This window comes from Hippocampus bargibanti, linkage group LG12, assembly GCF_051943395.1.
Source record: "Hippocampus bargibanti isolate YZ-2025 linkage group LG12, ASM5194339v1, whole genome shotgun sequence".
NCBI classification, from domain to species: domain Eukaryota; kingdom Metazoa; phylum Chordata; class Actinopteri; order Syngnathiformes; family Syngnathidae; genus Hippocampus; species Hippocampus bargibanti.
Genome location: NC_142745.1, coordinates 2,573,889 through 2,590,634, shown reverse-complemented (window position 1 = coordinate 2,590,634; position 16,746 = coordinate 2,573,889). Strand labels below are relative to the sequence as shown.

Here is a 16,746-nt window from a genome sequence, read left to right as displayed (position 1 = left end):
ATAAAGGTTTTCTGATTCTGATTCTGACACGGCACGAATAACCGTACACACTCGATGACATTTGATAGAAAAGCTTTTTAATAAATTGCAACATAATGTAAATAAATGACCGACGGTCATTGTTTTTCATTAGAAAACAAAGGCACATAAAAAAAAAATCTCAAGTAGATAAACATATTCATACAGTTCGGTAGCATAAAAGCATTCCTCTTTAGCTTGCTGATGTTATTGTGAGGTGTTTGGATTAATTTATTGTATTCTGAACATCAGTATATTTGATTGTCTGATCACTTCTGTGTTGAGGCAAACTTACCGTATTTCTTAAAGTGCAAATGTTTACCGGGAAATATCAAATTATTTTCAACTTAAAGGCTAAGGGTGGTTTGTATTGACTAAAATGTGTGAGTGACTGAATTTTCTAAGGCGGTCAATAACAGCTGACAAACAACAACAAAAAACAAAAATGAAAAAAAAAGTTACATTTATGGCATGTTCTGCATTTCATTGACAATCACTTTTTTTTTTTACTTTTTAAGGCATTAACTTCAAACATGTACTTGCCATGACTATAAAACATCACATAGCCTTTGCAAATCGTTTACAACGACTGACATTACGTTTAAAAAAAAAAGGCCTATGTTCTGCTTTGCATATTTCAGATCTGACTCAAATGTACAAATAAGGCACTCAAGTGCAAAATATAGACCTGGTTAAGGTGTCACTCAGCACAAACATCTGACATGGATGGATTCTGTCCTTCCGCAGTGATTCCTGTGGGGAACACAGTCCCGAGAAGACATTGAATAACTAACATTCACATACATTTCTGTTAAAACACGGACAACACCATGCAAAGGTGACAAATTACCAGTGGCGGACCATCAAGGCCTGCAAAGCCTTCTCTGCTGGCCTAAAAATATCTGAATCACAGACTTATGTTAATTAGATTTTGTCCATGAATTCCTACAAAAAAAAAAAAATCCAAAATGTCTTTCAGTTTCCTTTCATTATTTTTCCCCTGTTGCGCTGCTTCCAGATGAGTCTTTTCATATTTAAGCATTTAACCAATCACATTTCAGCCATCATTTATTACCCGGGTCAGAAGTCTACCTGGACGCCTTCGCAATCAGTCCTACGGGCCCTGTTGCATCAAATGTGTCGATCAAACTGTTACTCTAACCAATCAGATTTCAAGCCGAAAGTAGTAGCAACGCCTTCTTGAAGGCGCTGGTCAACGTCAGAGTTTGCTCTGCTCTGATCACAAGCCACTAGCGACAAGAGCATACTGGCCAGAGCTAGCACACTTTATCGGTAGCGAGCTGCTTAAGCAAATATATTTTGTTGATTTAATAGCAATTTTGTCAACCCACAATGTCTGAAGGTGGAGAAGAAATGGATTTGGTTGGAGATTTACTGTTAAAGCCATTTTCAAGATGGACTTTTCAACAAAAAAAATGGACATTACTAAGTGCACTTTTTGTAAATCACACCACACTTTTTTTAATTGATGAATAAACAACTTTTTTTTTCCCGATTCATAGTCCTTACCTGCCACCTGTCGCTCTGCTACCATTCCCCTTCGTGTTGACTGATACGCCTTTTGGTCTTCAGTTCTGTCAGCCAAGCTGGAGAAACCGCACTGAGAGATACACAGAAAGATTTGGTGTGTGTGTATAGGATCACAACACTTATTTACCAAGCACTTATCTTTTGTTTTATGCTATTCTTACCCTCCATCTGTGGAGCTTATGGACGGAAGTACTCGTGCGGCTCCGGCAAGCTGCGCAGCAGAGCGAGGAAGGCGGGGCAGTGGGGAAGGAGGTGTCACCAATTCCTCATTTGGACTTTCCTTGTCGTCTTCAGTCTCCTCTCGCCCTTCTGCTCTCTTTTTCATCTGAGCCTGAGTGAGTGTGTCGAGTTTAGTACCATCACACTGTGATGCTCCACCAGTAGTTGTCAATTTTTGGGTCAAAAGTGGGTCACAAAAATACGATTTTTTACATCGGAATGTTAAGGCAATTCGCTATACGAATATTTTTAAACATCTTTTCCTTATGCATCATTTTGTTTTTCTTGGACTTCCTGACATGTCGGATCCTGCCCGCCTTTACATGACGTCACATCCTATCCGTCTTTATAAAAGCTCTCCCAACACGCACCATCTCTCTCTCTCTCTCTCTCTGTGGCCTTCCTCAACCGACCTCACAATGTCCCTGCTATCTACAAGATTAATTAAAATCATCTTTTTTGTTCAACACCTTGGTTCCTGCTGATTTTACTACCATCTTCTAACACTGTGAAGAGCCATGAAGCAGAAGGAAAGGTCATTTTTAAACCCATCAGGGTAACCCTGTAGTTGGTAAGTATAAACAAAAACGATGCAGAACAACAATCCTAAAACAAAAACATCGAAATGAGCTATCTTTGATCTTACAATGAGGGTTAACGGGCTAACGCCGGGAAACACAGGGACCTTTCTGGAGGCAGAAGGAGAAGGGGCGATCCTCGGTTTTGGCTGTTCCTCCTCTGAGTCAGACTCCCTTTGCGCTCCATCTGAAATCACCAGAAAGTTGATACGTGTGAACCCAATTTTAAAACAAACATCCATGATACATGGATGGAAATATGAGATGAAAGATGACCTGTGGAGTCACAAGACCTCCAATCCGGAGTCTCGATGGAGGAAGATGGTTGCGAACGGCTGGAACGTGATGGGCGCGATCGGATGCGCCGCTTTCCCAAGTCCGCCCTGGATCTCTGGGCACGAGTGTCGAGGAGGGGGGTGGAGCTCTGTGCGAAGGGATTTAGAATTTTGCATCGATAGATATGAGCTGTATAGGGTGGATCATCTAAAGGCAAATGGACCTCAAGTTTTACAGTTTGAATATGAACAGAAGTTTTCCAGGGGGAAAAAAATGCAGGGAATGAGGAAAACTTCGGAACATCCAATTTTATTGGGCTGTTAAGAATGAAAATAGCGAGAACTGGACCTGGAAGAGGATTATTTAAATTTCCAATATGAACAGAGAAAACTGTTCCCTCATTTCAACAAATCAGATTAATGCCTATCCTGATTCATTTAAAGGACAACCAACGTCACTTTTTTGTCTCCTAACTGACATCAGAAAAACGTTTTATAGCATCTAAAATACCCAAAACACGCAGTATGATATTTTTAGTCAAATGCAAAACACCAATAAAAATGACTTAAAGTTTCCCAAAACTGCAAAAAATTGAGCTGCGAATTGGGCAGTTTCAGAAAGTCCCGCCCCCAGTTTGTGACATCACGCCAAGACGTCTTGCCTTGCTCGAGAATCAAAACAATGGTTTCAAATTCGAAGAAGATGCTTTCTTGTTACTCATCCAGTTATGAATATGATTCAAATAGTTCTGAAGAAGAAAGCATACATGTTTGCAATCGATTAAAGAATTTATTCCGTGTCATTTTGAGGCATCAGGGGTGGGAAATGTCGCACCCAAGAAAGGCAGAACATGGCGACAAAGCCGTGTAAGGAATTAATCAGCCCGTTTCCACAGGCTGATTAATTCCTTACATGGAGCTTTGTCGCCCTCTTCTGCCTCTTTTTGGTACTACACGACGTTTTCAGACCAAAGTACAGCAAAATGCATTGACGTGATGGAAGGACTGCTACAATGTGTCCTTTTTTCGGTCAGGGGCGTTCCTTCAGTGACGTAGGGTGAGGACTCGTCACCAACTCAAAAACAGGACTTATGGAATATTCAGCGCAAGTCTTAAAACGTAAAATATAGCTATATGTCGTGGAATCTTTGTAAAATACACTCAGTAGAAGTCATTTGAAGACATTTTACAAATCATTGACACAACTTGTCCGGAGACGTCGGTTGTCCTTTAATATTATCAGTAGAATGTATGAATATGCAAAGCGGGACACTCAAAGTTGATGTCTTTTTGTAAATCAGATTCTTGAATGGTTTGAGGTGTGCAAACAGAGTCAATACCAACCTGAGGGAAAGGCGATGGCAACAGTTCAGTTGAATCAAGATCGTCAGAGACCTCAACGAATGGATCAGTCAAAGACCTTGCACTTGGTTGAAAAGCAGTCCTTGGGAAAGCCGTCCCCCCCCCCAAAAAAAAAACACACATAAGTAAGGCTCCCAATAGCGTTGTTGTTGATTTTCAAATCAAAAACTCTTCTCAATTTCATTACTACTTGAAACCACTAGAGGGCGTCGAGAGCTCAAATGTACAGGGGCTCATTTTGTGAGCTTCCCCAACAGCCACTGGTCAACATACTACCGAGAGGCAAAATTTTGGGATTTAAATGCAACTGTGCATTTCATCAAAAATGTAGTTCGGCTCCTTTCTCAGCCTCCAACAATCACACTTACTTCAAGTGTTTATGACATTCACACACAAGTCCCCTTGTACCAGCCAAGATGTAAATCCTACCTGTCAGTTTGAGACCTCCAATCATAGGCTGCGTGCTGCCTCTCGGATTCCAAGTCTATCAAAGCATCCGTTTCTTCACCGCGTCTACGTGTATGGTAACTGCTGTCGGGATCCTAAAGAAAAAAAACAAGTTTATATTTTTACACAGTAAGTCACCTGCACTTGTCACATGATGATGATATAATCGAGAAGTGAATAGAAAAAAAAATCAACAATGCATGGAGCAAAGATCAGAAACTACATAGGGATGCAGAAGCCAGGAGAAACCAAACATGCGTCTTTCAAAGGACAACCGACGTCTCCGAACAAGTTGTGTCCATAATTTGTAAAATGGCTTCAAATGACTTCTACGGAGCGTATTTTACAAAGATTCCACCGCATATAGCTATATTTTACGTTTTAAGACTCACACTGAATATTCAGGAAGTCTTGTTTTTGAGTTCTCACCCTACGTCACTGAAGGAACGCCCCTAACTGAGAAAATAATACCTTGCATCACCTCAATGCATTGTGCGGGACCTTGTTTGGTCTGAAAACTTCGTGTTGATGGCGAAATTAGAAGGAAAACACATAAATAATGCGATGGTGAATTGTTGTGTGTTGCATCAAGACTTCTACAATGTATTTGACATTAGGTTGTCAGGTTAGGGCTTGTTTGCTATAGCATGCAAACAGGCGAAAAGACCGAGGGAGTATCACAATGACACACATACCGAGTACAGACTGTCTAACCACAGAGATCAGTGCAACCAAGCCCACAGGTTTCTCTTCAAAAAAAAACAAAAAAAAGATTCATGTTCAAACAAGCAGGTGATCTGATCTGTCTCTGCTTGTTTTGTACTCTCAAAAGATCTTTCTTTGCAGTGAACAATATAGCGATTTCTTGGAACCACGTGGAAGCTTTATAGGACAACCGACGCCTCTGGACAAGTTGAGTCCATAAGTAAACAAACAAACAAATTATAAAATAACTAAATACCTATTACTTATTACTATTACAATAATTAATTATTGTATTTATTAATTTGTGAATAGATTATTGGATGAATAAATAAACTTCTTTTCCTTTCGGCTTTTCCCTTCAAGGGGTAGCCACAGCGAATCACTGTCCTCCATCTTCAGAGGTTTGATTTGCATGTTTGTTTTGCCCAAATAAACAAATAAATAAATACATGTGTGAATAGATTATTGGGTGAAAAATAAACAAACAAATAAACAAACGAGTACATAAACAAATAAATTATTTAATTATAAATAAACAAATACACAACTAACTAATCAACTAACTAACTAACCAACTAACTAACTAACCAACCAACCACCTATCTGACTAACTAACTAAACGTTTACATAAATAAACACTTAAATTATTTAATTATAAATAAATAAACAAATAAATAAAAAAATACACAAGTAACTAACTAACTAACTAACTAACTAACTAACTAAACAAACGTTTACAGAAATAAACACTTAAAGTATTTAATTATAAAAAAATAAAAAAAATAAATAAAAAATACACAACTAACTAACTAACTAACTAACTAACTAACTAACAAATAAACAAACGTTTACATAAACACTTATGCATATTAGCATATTTGACAATAAAGCTGACTTTGACTTTGAACAAACTAACTAACTAACTAACTAACTAACTAACAACCAACTATCTGACTGACTAACTAACTAACCAACTAACTAACAAATAAACAAATGTTTACATAAATAAACACTTAAATTATTTAATTATAAATAAATAAACAAATACATAAACAACTAACTAACTAACTCATTGACTCACTTATTAACTCACTCATTAGCGCACTCAGTCACTCACCAACTAACTAACTAACTAACTAACTGGTTAGCTCACAAACTAACTAAATAACCAAATAAATAAATACATAAATAAATAAATAAATAAGTAAGTAAGGCATGAAGGGCCAACAAAGGAATGAGCATTTACCTCATACTTGTAATGTTTGCCTCCTTGGATCTGCGGCGTCTGCTCCTCGTGCTCCTCGTGCTCCTGGTGCTCCTCGCGCTCGTGCGCCTCCTCCTCTTCTTGCTGTCGGCGGTCGTCTTCGCCGTCCGGCGGCCCGAAGGTCGATTTGGGCTCAAAGACCCCTTCCGTTTTCACTTCGTCTCGAGCGGCAACGTCGAGAGCCCCCCGAACGCCGATCGGCGCGTCCCATGCGGTCGCGTCCACTTTTTTGGCTGACCCCCATCGGGTCGGCTTGACGGAAAAATCCTCAAAATGAGCAACGTCCACGTCCACCACGGGTTTGCGCTCGCTGACCGAGAAGTTGTCATAAACGAGGCCGCTTTGTGCAAGAGTGCTTGAACTTGGCTGGGTTTTGTCATGGAGGTCCCTTTGAGCCTCGCCCCGCCATCTTTCCGCTTCTTCTCTTTGTTGTTGCCTTTTCAACTCCATCTTGCGTCTGGTCCTGCTCTCCTCCTCCTTGAGCGCTTGCGCCACCCGAGATTCCTGTTTCCTTCGCTCCCTTCCCTCCTGTCTCTGTCGCTCCTCTTCCTCCAGTTTCTCCAAATCTTCTCGACTCCGCCTCTGGTTTTGTTCGATCTTCATCTTGAGTCTTTGGATCTCGTCCCTCCTCTGCTCTTCCTCCTCCTTCAGTCTTTCCTTCTCAAATTGGATCCGTCTCTGTTTCTCCTCTTCGGCCATTGCCAGTCTGGCTCGTTCCATCTCGTCCCTCTCCGATTCCTCCCTTCTGGCCCTCTCCTCCTCTCTCAACCTTTCAATCTCCTCCCTCTGTTTCTCCTCCTCCCTGAGCCTTTCCCTCTCCGATTCCTCTCTTCTGAGTCTCTCGTCTTCTTCCCTCTCGAGCCTCAAGCGTTCCATCTCTTCCCTCCTCCTCTCCTCCTCTCTCAACCTCTCCATCTCCAGTTCCTCCCTTCTCTCCTTCTCCTCTTGCAACCTTTTCACTCTCATTCTTTCAATCTCCGCTCTCCTTCTCTCTTCTTCTTCTTCTCTTCGCCGTCTCTCCTCTTCCATCAGTCTCTGCCTCTCCTCTTCCTCCCTCCTCATCCTCAACCGTTCGGTCTCCTCTCTCCTTTTTTCCTCCTCCCATAGCCGCGCCCTCTCCAGCTCCTTTCTTCTGAGTTTCTCCTCCTCTTCCCTTCTTAGCCTCAATCTTTCGATCTCCTCCCTCCTTCTCTGCTCTTCCATCAACCGTTCCCTCTCCAATTCCTCCCTTCTGCGCGTCTCCTCTTCTTGCTTCTTCTGCCTCAGTCTCTCTTCCTCCTCTCGCCTTTGCTCCTCCTCCCTGAGCCTTTCCCTCTCCAGTTGCTCCTTTCTCCTGCTCTCCTCCTCTTCCCTTCTTAGCCTCAATCTTTCGATCTCCTCCCTCCTTCTCTGCTCTTCCATCAACCGTTCCCTCTCCAATTCCTCCCTTCTGCGCGTCTCCTCTTCTTGCTTCTTCTGCCTCAGTCTCTCTTCCTCCTCTCGCCTCTGCTCCTCCTCCCTGAGCCTTTCCCTCTCCAGTTGCTCCCTTCTCCTGCTCTCCTCTTCTTCCCTGATCAGCCTCGTCCTTTCGATCTCTTCCCTCCTCCTCTCCTCTTCTCTGAGCCTTTCTTTGGCTAATTCCTCCTTGCGTTGCTTCTCCTCCTCCAATTTCTTGAGTCGTATTCTTTCGCTCTCCTGCCTCCTTGTCTCCTCTTCCTTCTCCAATTCCTCCCTTTTGCGTCTCTCCTCTTCTTCTCTCTTCTGCCTCATTCTTTCTCTTTCCTCTCGCAGCCTTTCCCTCTCCAACTCCTCCCTCCTCTGCGCCTCCTCTTCTCTCTCCCGCCTCAATCTTTCTATCTCTTCCCTTCTCCTCTCCTCCTCCAACCTTTCTCTCTCCAACTCCTCCCTTCTCTGCCTCTCTTCTTCTTCTCTTTTCATCCTCAATCTTTCTATCTCTTCCCTTCTTCTCACCTCCTCCTCCTCCAACCTTTCTCTCTCCAACTCCTCCCTTCTCTGCCTCTCTTCTTCTTCTCTTTTCATCCTCAATCTTTGTCTCTCCTCCCTTCTTCTCACCTCTTCTCTAGCCTGTTCCAATTCCTCCCTTCTTTGCTTCTCCTCCTCTTCCCTCTTCCGCCTCGTTCTTTCTCTCTCATCCCGCCGTCGCTCCTCCTCCCTCAGCTTTTCCTCCTCATGTTCCTCCCTTCTCCGCCTCTCCTCTTCTTCCTTCTTCAGCCTCAACCTTTGCATCTCTTCCCTTACCTTCTCGTCCTCTCTCAGCCTCTCCTTCTCCAGTTCCTCCCTTCTTTGCTTCTCTTCCTCCAGCTTCTTCACTTTCATCCTTTCCAGCTCCTCCGCTCTCCTTTCTTCTTCTTCTTCTTTCATCCTTTCTCTTTCCATGGCCTCTTTTCTCTGCTTCTCCTCTTCCCTTTTCAGCCTCAATCTTTCTTTCTCCTCCTCCACTCGCTTTCTCTCCTCTTCTTCTCTCAACGATTCATCCCTTCTGCGCTTCTCTTCTTGCCTCAATGTTTCTTTCTCCTCCTCTCTCCTTCTCTCCTCTTCCTTCAGCCTCTCGTCTTCTTTTTTCAGAAGCCTTAGTCTTTCTTTTTCGGCCTCCGCCCTGCTCTCCTTTTCTCTCATCTGATTGGCTTCATCTTTCTTCCTCTTCTTCTCCTCCTCCTGTTTTTGACTTTTCTCCTCTTGTAACCTCCTGATTTGCTTTTCTCTGTCCTCAGCTTTTTGCCTTTTTTCCAATTCCAAATGTTTTATTTGTTCCACCTCGCCGATGTCCTCTTCCTCGCTGCTTTGAGCCGTTTGTTCCTTTGACATGCTCTCCGCTTTGGATCTCATAGCAAGAGCGGTTTCACCGTCGTCGAATTGGGCAGAACGGCGTTTGGCGGCGTCTCGGCTTCGAACCGTTTGAGGGGAAGAATCATCATCAGCATCGTCATCTTCTGATAACGACTTGTGCTCCAACTCCTCTGACGTGTGCAGTTTTTGACTCGTGTTGGACACTGACGTGGTCTCGGCTTCAGAAACAGGTGGCAATTTTGTGGTCTTCTCTGTTGTTGGCACTGGGCTGGGGAGAAAAATGAGATGTATTCATTTGAAAAGTAAACGCTCAGGTTAGCTTTCAGAAAGTTAGCCATAGTTTGCGACAGTTTGCGACAGTTTGCGACAGTTTTCGACATGGGGACAAATAATACTTGACTTGTTTACATGGAAAGATGTTCGCTCTGTTGCTTATAGTTCATATGTTTATATAGACAATTACACATTGTAAACTGAAAAATTGTGCTCTGGACCACTGACTGGAATTCTATTCAGTAGTAACATGATAAATGACGCTTGCCTTAGTAAAAAAAAAAAGAAAAAAAAAAACAGAGCGGGAGCCTTTCAAATGTTTAAATTATTTTTTTAACTCATTTACTGCCATTCACGAATTTATTCGCGAATTGAAAATAGGATGGAGAGCGCCATTCCTGAATTTTTTTCAGGTTTTTGTTTTGTCGTGTTTGGGTGCAGATAAAGTGCTTGCCATGGCCTCTGGCAAGGGGGCAGAATTTCCATTGTTCCCATGTTAGTGCTTTGTTCCAGCTACAGCTGTCGTTAAAGCGTATATATTGCATTGTATTTTGGACAGCCGCCCTCATTTCAAGCTCATATAACTCCAGACCCACATCATTTAGGAATTAACTTTTTTTTTTTTTAAGAAGAGAGTCGAAGGTTTCTTACGCTGCATTGAATGTTTATGTAGTCCTAAAACTAAATATTCTGTGGGTCCTGGAATTCAAGTGACATTGACAAAAACCGTGGCACTGGAGTGGATACATTTTTGCATGTCTGTCAGTGAATAAGTTAAAAAAAATACTTTTACTGAAATTAAACTTTTCTGATCCAAAACGTTGGGAGTCATTGAGCTTTAAAAAACAGTGCAACTGTTTCTCCGAAAAATCACAATTGGATCTTTTACTAAAATCATCCAGCCCTGATTTTAATACAGTAAAGTCTCGTTATATCGATATTCAAGGGAGTCCAAAAAATATCGATATAACCGGGACTATCGATATATCCGATATCGATATAACGAGACTTTACTGTACTACAGTAAAATGTTTTAATAATAATTTCTTCTCCACTGCATCCAACATAGAAGGGAAAACAGGAAGTACTGGAACCTTGAGAACGACCAGCTGCACACGATTATCACCCCGCCCCCTCTCCACCCAAGCATTAGGGAGGTTAGTCGAGATAAACTTATCAAACAACTTATGGTTGAAACAAATGGATGCACCAGCCTATCGGAGCAGACTTTGGGCAGTAGGAGGGGGACACCTTGAACTGGTTGCAAGCCAATCACAGGGTACATGGAGACCATCTGCGCTCACCACCACACCTAGGGACATTTTAGAGTGTTCAATCTGCCTGCCATGTAATTTTTTGGAATGTGGGAGGAAATCAGAGTACCCGGAGAAAAGCCACGCAGGCACGGGGAGGACATGCAAACTCCACACGAAGCTGGGATCGAACGCTCGACCTCTGCACTGAGAGGTCAACGTGCTAACCACTGGGTCACTCGGCCATAGGAATGCACTAATATGCCATCATCCATCCCAATTCCATGTGAAACACGGCTGCCAAAAATAATAACAACACAGAGAGAAGAAGGTGTACTGACCTGGTCTCCTGAGTCCAGTTTTTGATTCGCTCCTTGACACCAGCCGTTTCGTTGACAAACTCGGGCTGCACTCTCTTCACAGAAACCTCCGGCTTTGACGAAGAGTCAAACAGGAGGCTGATCCGCCGTTTGATGCTGCCACCTCCGTTGTTTTCTTCCACCGGTTTGGTCTCATCACTTTCGACAGACGTTGGCTCTGGTACGTTCGGCTTTGGCTGGATTGCTTTTTCTTTTCCTTTGTTTACAGATGGAGGTCCGCCGCGGTCAATGGGTCGAGGCATAGCGCCAGAGTTAAACTTGGAGGTGAGCTCCATGGACAAGCGCTTCCTGGTTCCGCCCCACTGAAAAGCTTCATTGTTTTTTGATGAATCGTCGTCCGGTGGTTCTTCAGGTTTTTGGATGGTGGTCACTGGAGATTTGTCTTCACTCTCTTCAACATCGTTCGGTTTAGTTTTAGTTGTCACCTGCGTCTCTGCCTTGCGATTCGTTTTGGCAACTTCTTTCTGCACTGCAACAGCTGTGATTTGTTTTTTGGGATCTTTTGTGTTGATAGTCGTGGATTTTTGCTGAGGGGGTTTTGTGGACGGTTTGGTCAAGGGTTTAGGGGGAGTTTTACCCACGGGTTTTCCAGCTTTGTCCTTTAAGGACACGTTAATAGCCTGCGGTGCATTTATGGAGCGAATTGTGTTTTTCTGTGTAGAGAAAGGCTTGGGAGCAAGTCGAGGCTTTGGGGGGAGTGATGGCTTGGATTTTGAGACATCTATGACCTGCGGGGTGTCAACTGTGCTCTGCATCATTGGGTTTCTAAAATGAAAAAAAAAAAGATAAGGTTGATCGCAATAAATCCCAATTGCAAATCCATCATTTTTCTCTACTGCCTACCGCCGCTACCGTTGAGTGCGACCTGACAATATTTGGGGAACCAATATTTGTCTGACTTTGAACTGGTCAGTGGCCAATCGCAACTAAAATAACTCAACTGTTGGAAATGCATGTCCTTCAGTCACAATACCATTGCAGGATGAACTTATATTTGTTGAAGTTGTGAGGTTGCATATCGTGACTGGTACTCGTAAGAGGAAGCACATACAGGAACTTCTACTCTGGCATCCCTTCAGAGGCTCAGTATACATTTTAGAGTTATTTTCAAGATCTTACTATTTGTTTTCAAATCTTTAAATGGCCTCACTCCTCCTTACCTCTCCGAGCTCATCCACCCCTACATACCTTCCCGACGCCTCAGGTCTGCTGACCAGGCATTATTAGCCAAAAACTAAACGCATGTTCAGAGGGGATTGAGCCTTTTCCGTTGCTGGTCTTCAGCTGTTGTTAAAGCGCTATAATAATCAATATGTATTGTATTGTATTGTATTGTATTGTATTGTATTGTATTGTATTGTATTGTATTGTATTGTCAGGACAGAGCAAGTACTCAGTCAAATAAAGTTGATGAATTTAAGCAACAATTTAGGTCAGCACTTAGAAATTAATGCTACAATAGTCTCTAGATATTTGTCCGACAATGCTAAGCCCGGCAACTTCTGGCGCCGTTTACGGTGTAGCGTATAATAAATAGCTGTCCAAACTGGCGCCTAACAGACACATACGCAGGGTCAATTAGATCAGGAAGTTGTTATAAGAGCTCCTACAGACTTGGCAGACAGTACTTCCTGGCGGATTTCCTCTACATCCCATTTTTTGGGGGGGGGGGGGGGGGGCACACTAGCCATCAAATGAGCCATCTACTGGTTGCTGCCAAGCAGCGACATCTATTGAGGCCTCCATTGATTCAAGATGTTCAATTTATGATCACAATTTCATGGAAAGCCATTTGAACGTGTATTCGATATCACAATTACATAGCTTAAGTTCAATTCAGCACATCAGTAGAAAAACCCCAGAAGGATCAAACAACTGTATTGTATCGAGCTATCACTGTGTGATCTTTGTGCACAGTCATAGTAAAACTAGCATTACGAGTGAGGCACAACTTGGTACTTGTTGACATCTGCACACTACAAGTACGAGTTGAGTGCAATAAGTTAACTACAAGTGTTTTGCACTAATTACTATGCACAAATTAGGTTTTTTTTAACACAATACATGGTTTTTCCTCACCGGTACCATAAATAATTGTTCTACTACTATGCCAAAATTGTCCAACTGGTGTGCAGAAATGTCAATGACATTTGAGGGAACAAAAACTTTGCTGGTTAGAAACAATTGATCGCCGAGTAACTTGTTTTGGGGTGAGAACAAAGAGCCGACAAGTACATGTTGGGCAAGGATATTAAAGATATCAACTAAACGCGAAACCACCTTTTCATACATCTTTCCGCATTGAACATTTTCAGTTTGTTGTGAGATCCACATGTCTGGGGTGGTTTGAAAATCAGTAACTGAACAGCCATGGGAGCATTTTGGCCAATAGAAGGCACTCTTCATCTGAGCGACGGTGTGTTTACACGGAGTGTAAAGTGGCGTTTCCAAATGTGTCACTACAAATTCCCCAGGTATTGTTTGCAGCATCTGGTTTGACCTGTCAGTCTTTTGGAACCGATTGTGCTCTCAGATCCCCACCCAAAAAGGCGAAATAATGTTTCTTCCTCGTGAATACAAAAATCACACATTCATAGCTTTGTTCGATTTCAAATACCACCGTTCACGTCGATTATTTTATTTGCACGGGGGTGGGTTGTCGCGTTTCCTTTTTCTTTTTTGGGAATCTGAGCGATCACATGAAAAGCTGCGACCCATTTTTCTGAATCAATGTCTCCCTCTGACAGGTGATCGTGGGAAAGTCAACCTGCATTTGATAAGTGATCAATAAATTCAGTGTATGTCGACACGCTTATCGGTGGAGCGGGGAAATCGTTCTGCTTCGTCATCTTTGTTTGGCTTGCCCACCTTTCACGGGCTGCTCACCTGCTTTAGAATGTAGATAAAGCGCCCTTAAAACCCCTTAAAGACCTCACTAGGAATAATAATACGAATAATACAGTATAAAAGACGTTAACCGCGGGCTGTTTTATGAGCGTGTTAATAAGTAACAGATAGACACGTCAACGGTCAACCCTCTCGGTCACTGAACTGGAGAAAGTCATCAAAAAGTGTGGAACTTTTTGCAAGGAAATCAGCCGTTTAAGGCATGCAAATTTCCACACGATTCGCAATTACAGAATAAATATCAAAGGTGTGCGTGGCGTGCACCTGCCCCTTATCGATGTTAAATAACGTGTTTGATTTACCTTTTTAGTCTTCACGCATTCATGCAATCGGAAAGAAGGAAGGAGGTGGGAAGAAGTTAGGAACGGAAAATATAAATAACTTGGTGTTATCCTCCACCGTCTGTCCTACTTCTCGTTGTTTTTTCCTCATTCCCACTAAGGAGGCGTCACAACGTGTGGACGCCTCTAAAAAACACTCCCAGACCTCCTCCACACCCCTGCTCAGCTCGACACGGCACACAGTTTTAGATGTTAAGTTGCACATATTGGTGAGAGGATAAAAATGCTGACTGGCCCTTCAAAATAAAACTAAGTGCGACGTGAACACCAAATTCTCTCAAATATTGTCCACAAAGATGGCTAAATCTAATTAGCACCTTTCTATTCCCTTCCACTTTATCGATAAACCATTAGATATCCTTATTCGATAGCATGATTCTTTCCAGTTGTGCCTTAGGATGCCCACAATAAAATACATTTAAAATGCCCTGTTGCGCTGTTTTCAATGGCTGTAATATAGGTTGCTCGATCAGGTGTCACCAATTGGTGCCAGAGGGCTCCAGGTCGCCCCTTAGGACCACTTGAGAAGCCCGTGGGAAAATAATAATGATACATTTCATTTATAAGCACCTTTCAAAACTTTCAAGGACACTTTACAGTCACAGGACATCAATGCTAATGATAGCTCATCAGTGACATGTGTCTTTGTGTTAAAAAAAAAGTTCAACTGATCACTAAACAGCATCACACACCTTTTTGGGTGCTATTCTATTTTTAAAACACTTTTCTTTGGTGAAATGTTGATAATGATAATATATAGAGTATTTTCTTAAAGTACAGGTCAAAGGTCAATACCCAATCAAGACATACGGTAATGTTGTGGGGCTCTTGTGCCTTCTTTCCTCAATTGCTACACTGACAATTGGTTGTGGATTGGATGCCACAGCACTAAAAAGAATAGTACTAAGGTCAAGACGTGCCCTAGTCACTTTCCAGACCTCACCCCTACAGAGAACCGGTGAAATAAGCTACAGTATGTTGAGTTTGCATGATCTTCCCATGCCTGTGTGGGTTTTTCTCTGGGTACTCGGGTCTCCTCCCACATCCCAAAAACACGCATGGCATGTTAATTAAACACTCAAATGTCTCTAGGTGTGATTGTAAGTGCAAATGATTGTTCGTACATGTGGTGCCCTACAATTGGCTGGCAACCAGTTCAGGGTGTAGCTCGCCTACTACATGAACACAGTTGGCAAAAGCTTCGGCACGCCCGTGACTCTGGAGAAGATGAGATGAGACACACTAGAAATATCTGTTGTGCTATCATGCATGCTCAGTCATACATTATTTTTACAGACAGAAGTCAGGCAACATTTTACTTTGAATATTCTCTCTAGATGTTTCCTTTTGGCGCTCACATACGATTGACCAATCTGCCTTGTGGACCTGATAAACTGGTTTTTGTTGAAGGTAAATGCGATTGAGGAGAAAAGGAAGTAGATCCATGCAAGCTCAGTATAAGTCACTGGGACTGTCCAGGTAACCTGGACTATGTTAGGAATTAAAAAGGCTCATTTGCATAGCACGTGTACGCCACAAGGTTCATTTGCATTTTGTACTAAAGTAGCAATCGCACAAATGAAATACAAGCACACAGATGATTGGTGACTTTTTTTTAATCCATCTCAGTTGGTTGGCCATTTCGTCGCTTGGTGTTGGCTGAAATGTCATTAACGTGCCAAAGAGTTTCGCTTGGAAATGTCACATGACCAAACCCACAAAACAGGTGACCTTTAGATGGTTTTACCGCAGTATTTAAATCAATAGTGAAATTCAAATATGATAACCTAAAGTTTATGAACAGAACAAATCCGTCACCCATCCACTTTCTAATCCACATGAGAGCTGAAGTTTAGCCCAGCTGACTTTGGGCAAGCGGTCAGATCCACCCTGGACTGGTCATCAGTCAATAGCAACGCATATACGGTCAAACAATTCATCATACGAATTTCCTTGCTATGGAATACGTTGAATCTTCAACCAGAGATGCATATACTTGGACTCTGGAGTACTTTGATAAAACTATCACAAGCATGTGGAGAGAAAAAAAATCGACACACCGGAAAGCCACAATTTGAAACCTTAAATGTCAGAACTGTTAGGTAGCCGTGCCCAAACCACAAACACAACTTATTTTGCCCCTGAATTCGCTTCCTTTAGAATTTAAAAAGAAATTCAAGTCGATTTAATGTTTGAAATTTGGTTGGAATTGAGTAGTCAATTAAGCTTGCTCCTTTACTAAGACAAACACAACATTTGGTAGAAATGACTGCAATGAGCATACTACTTCCTGTTATAAGACAACGTCAGCGTGTTCATTACCCCCTAGTGGACATTTGAAGAACTTCAAGACAGGAACCACGCTTTGCTGTTGTCAGGGCAACAG

General features: G+C 42.4%; 1 protein-coding gene across 2 annotated transcripts; it reads right to left on the bottom strand.

The window, feature by feature from the left end:
* Positions 1 to 55: 55 nt before the first annotated feature.
* On the bottom strand, positions 56 to 14,531 carry tnks1bp1 (tankyrase 1 binding protein 1). 2 transcript variants are annotated; one of them, XM_089009607.1, is made up of 11 exons: positions 14,322 to 14,531; positions 11,074 to 11,877; positions 8,386 to 9,474; positions 6,402 to 8,283; positions 4,433 to 4,545; positions 3,986 to 4,085; positions 2,643 to 2,790; positions 2,435 to 2,553; positions 1,731 to 1,900; positions 1,549 to 1,639; positions 56 to 771 (listed from the first exon to the last, which is right to left on the bottom strand). In XM_089009607.1, the coding sequence occupies exons 2-10, from the start codon at positions 11,868 to 11,870 to the stop codon at positions 1,567 to 1,569; spliced, it is 4,491 nt and encodes a 1,496-aa protein (XP_088865733.1). In that variant the 5' UTR covers positions 11,871 to 11,877; positions 14,322 to 14,531; the 3' UTR covers positions 56 to 771; positions 1,549 to 1,566. The 2 variants fall into 2 exon arrangements, with proteins under 2 accessions (XP_088865733.1, XP_088865732.1); XM_089009606.1 differs by having other exon boundaries at positions 6,402 to 9,474.
* Between the last annotated feature and the right edge of the window lie 2,215 nt (positions 14,532 to 16,746).

Excerpts from the sequence above, each read along its gene's own strand:
- tnks1bp1 (XM_089009606.1), bottom strand. The coding sequence starts at position 11,870 with ATGATGCAGAGCACAGTTGACACCCCGCAGGTCATAGATGTCTCAAAA. Across the intron at positions 4,086-4,432 it reads TGGAGGTCTCAAACTGACAG|GACTGCTTTTCAACCAAGTG; the intron begins GTAGGATTTACA and ends GGCTTTCCCAAG. Across the intron at positions 1,640-1,730 it reads ATAAGCTCCACAGATGGAGG|TGCGGTTTCTCCAGCTTGGC; the intron begins GTAAGAATAGCA and ends TGTATCTCTCAG.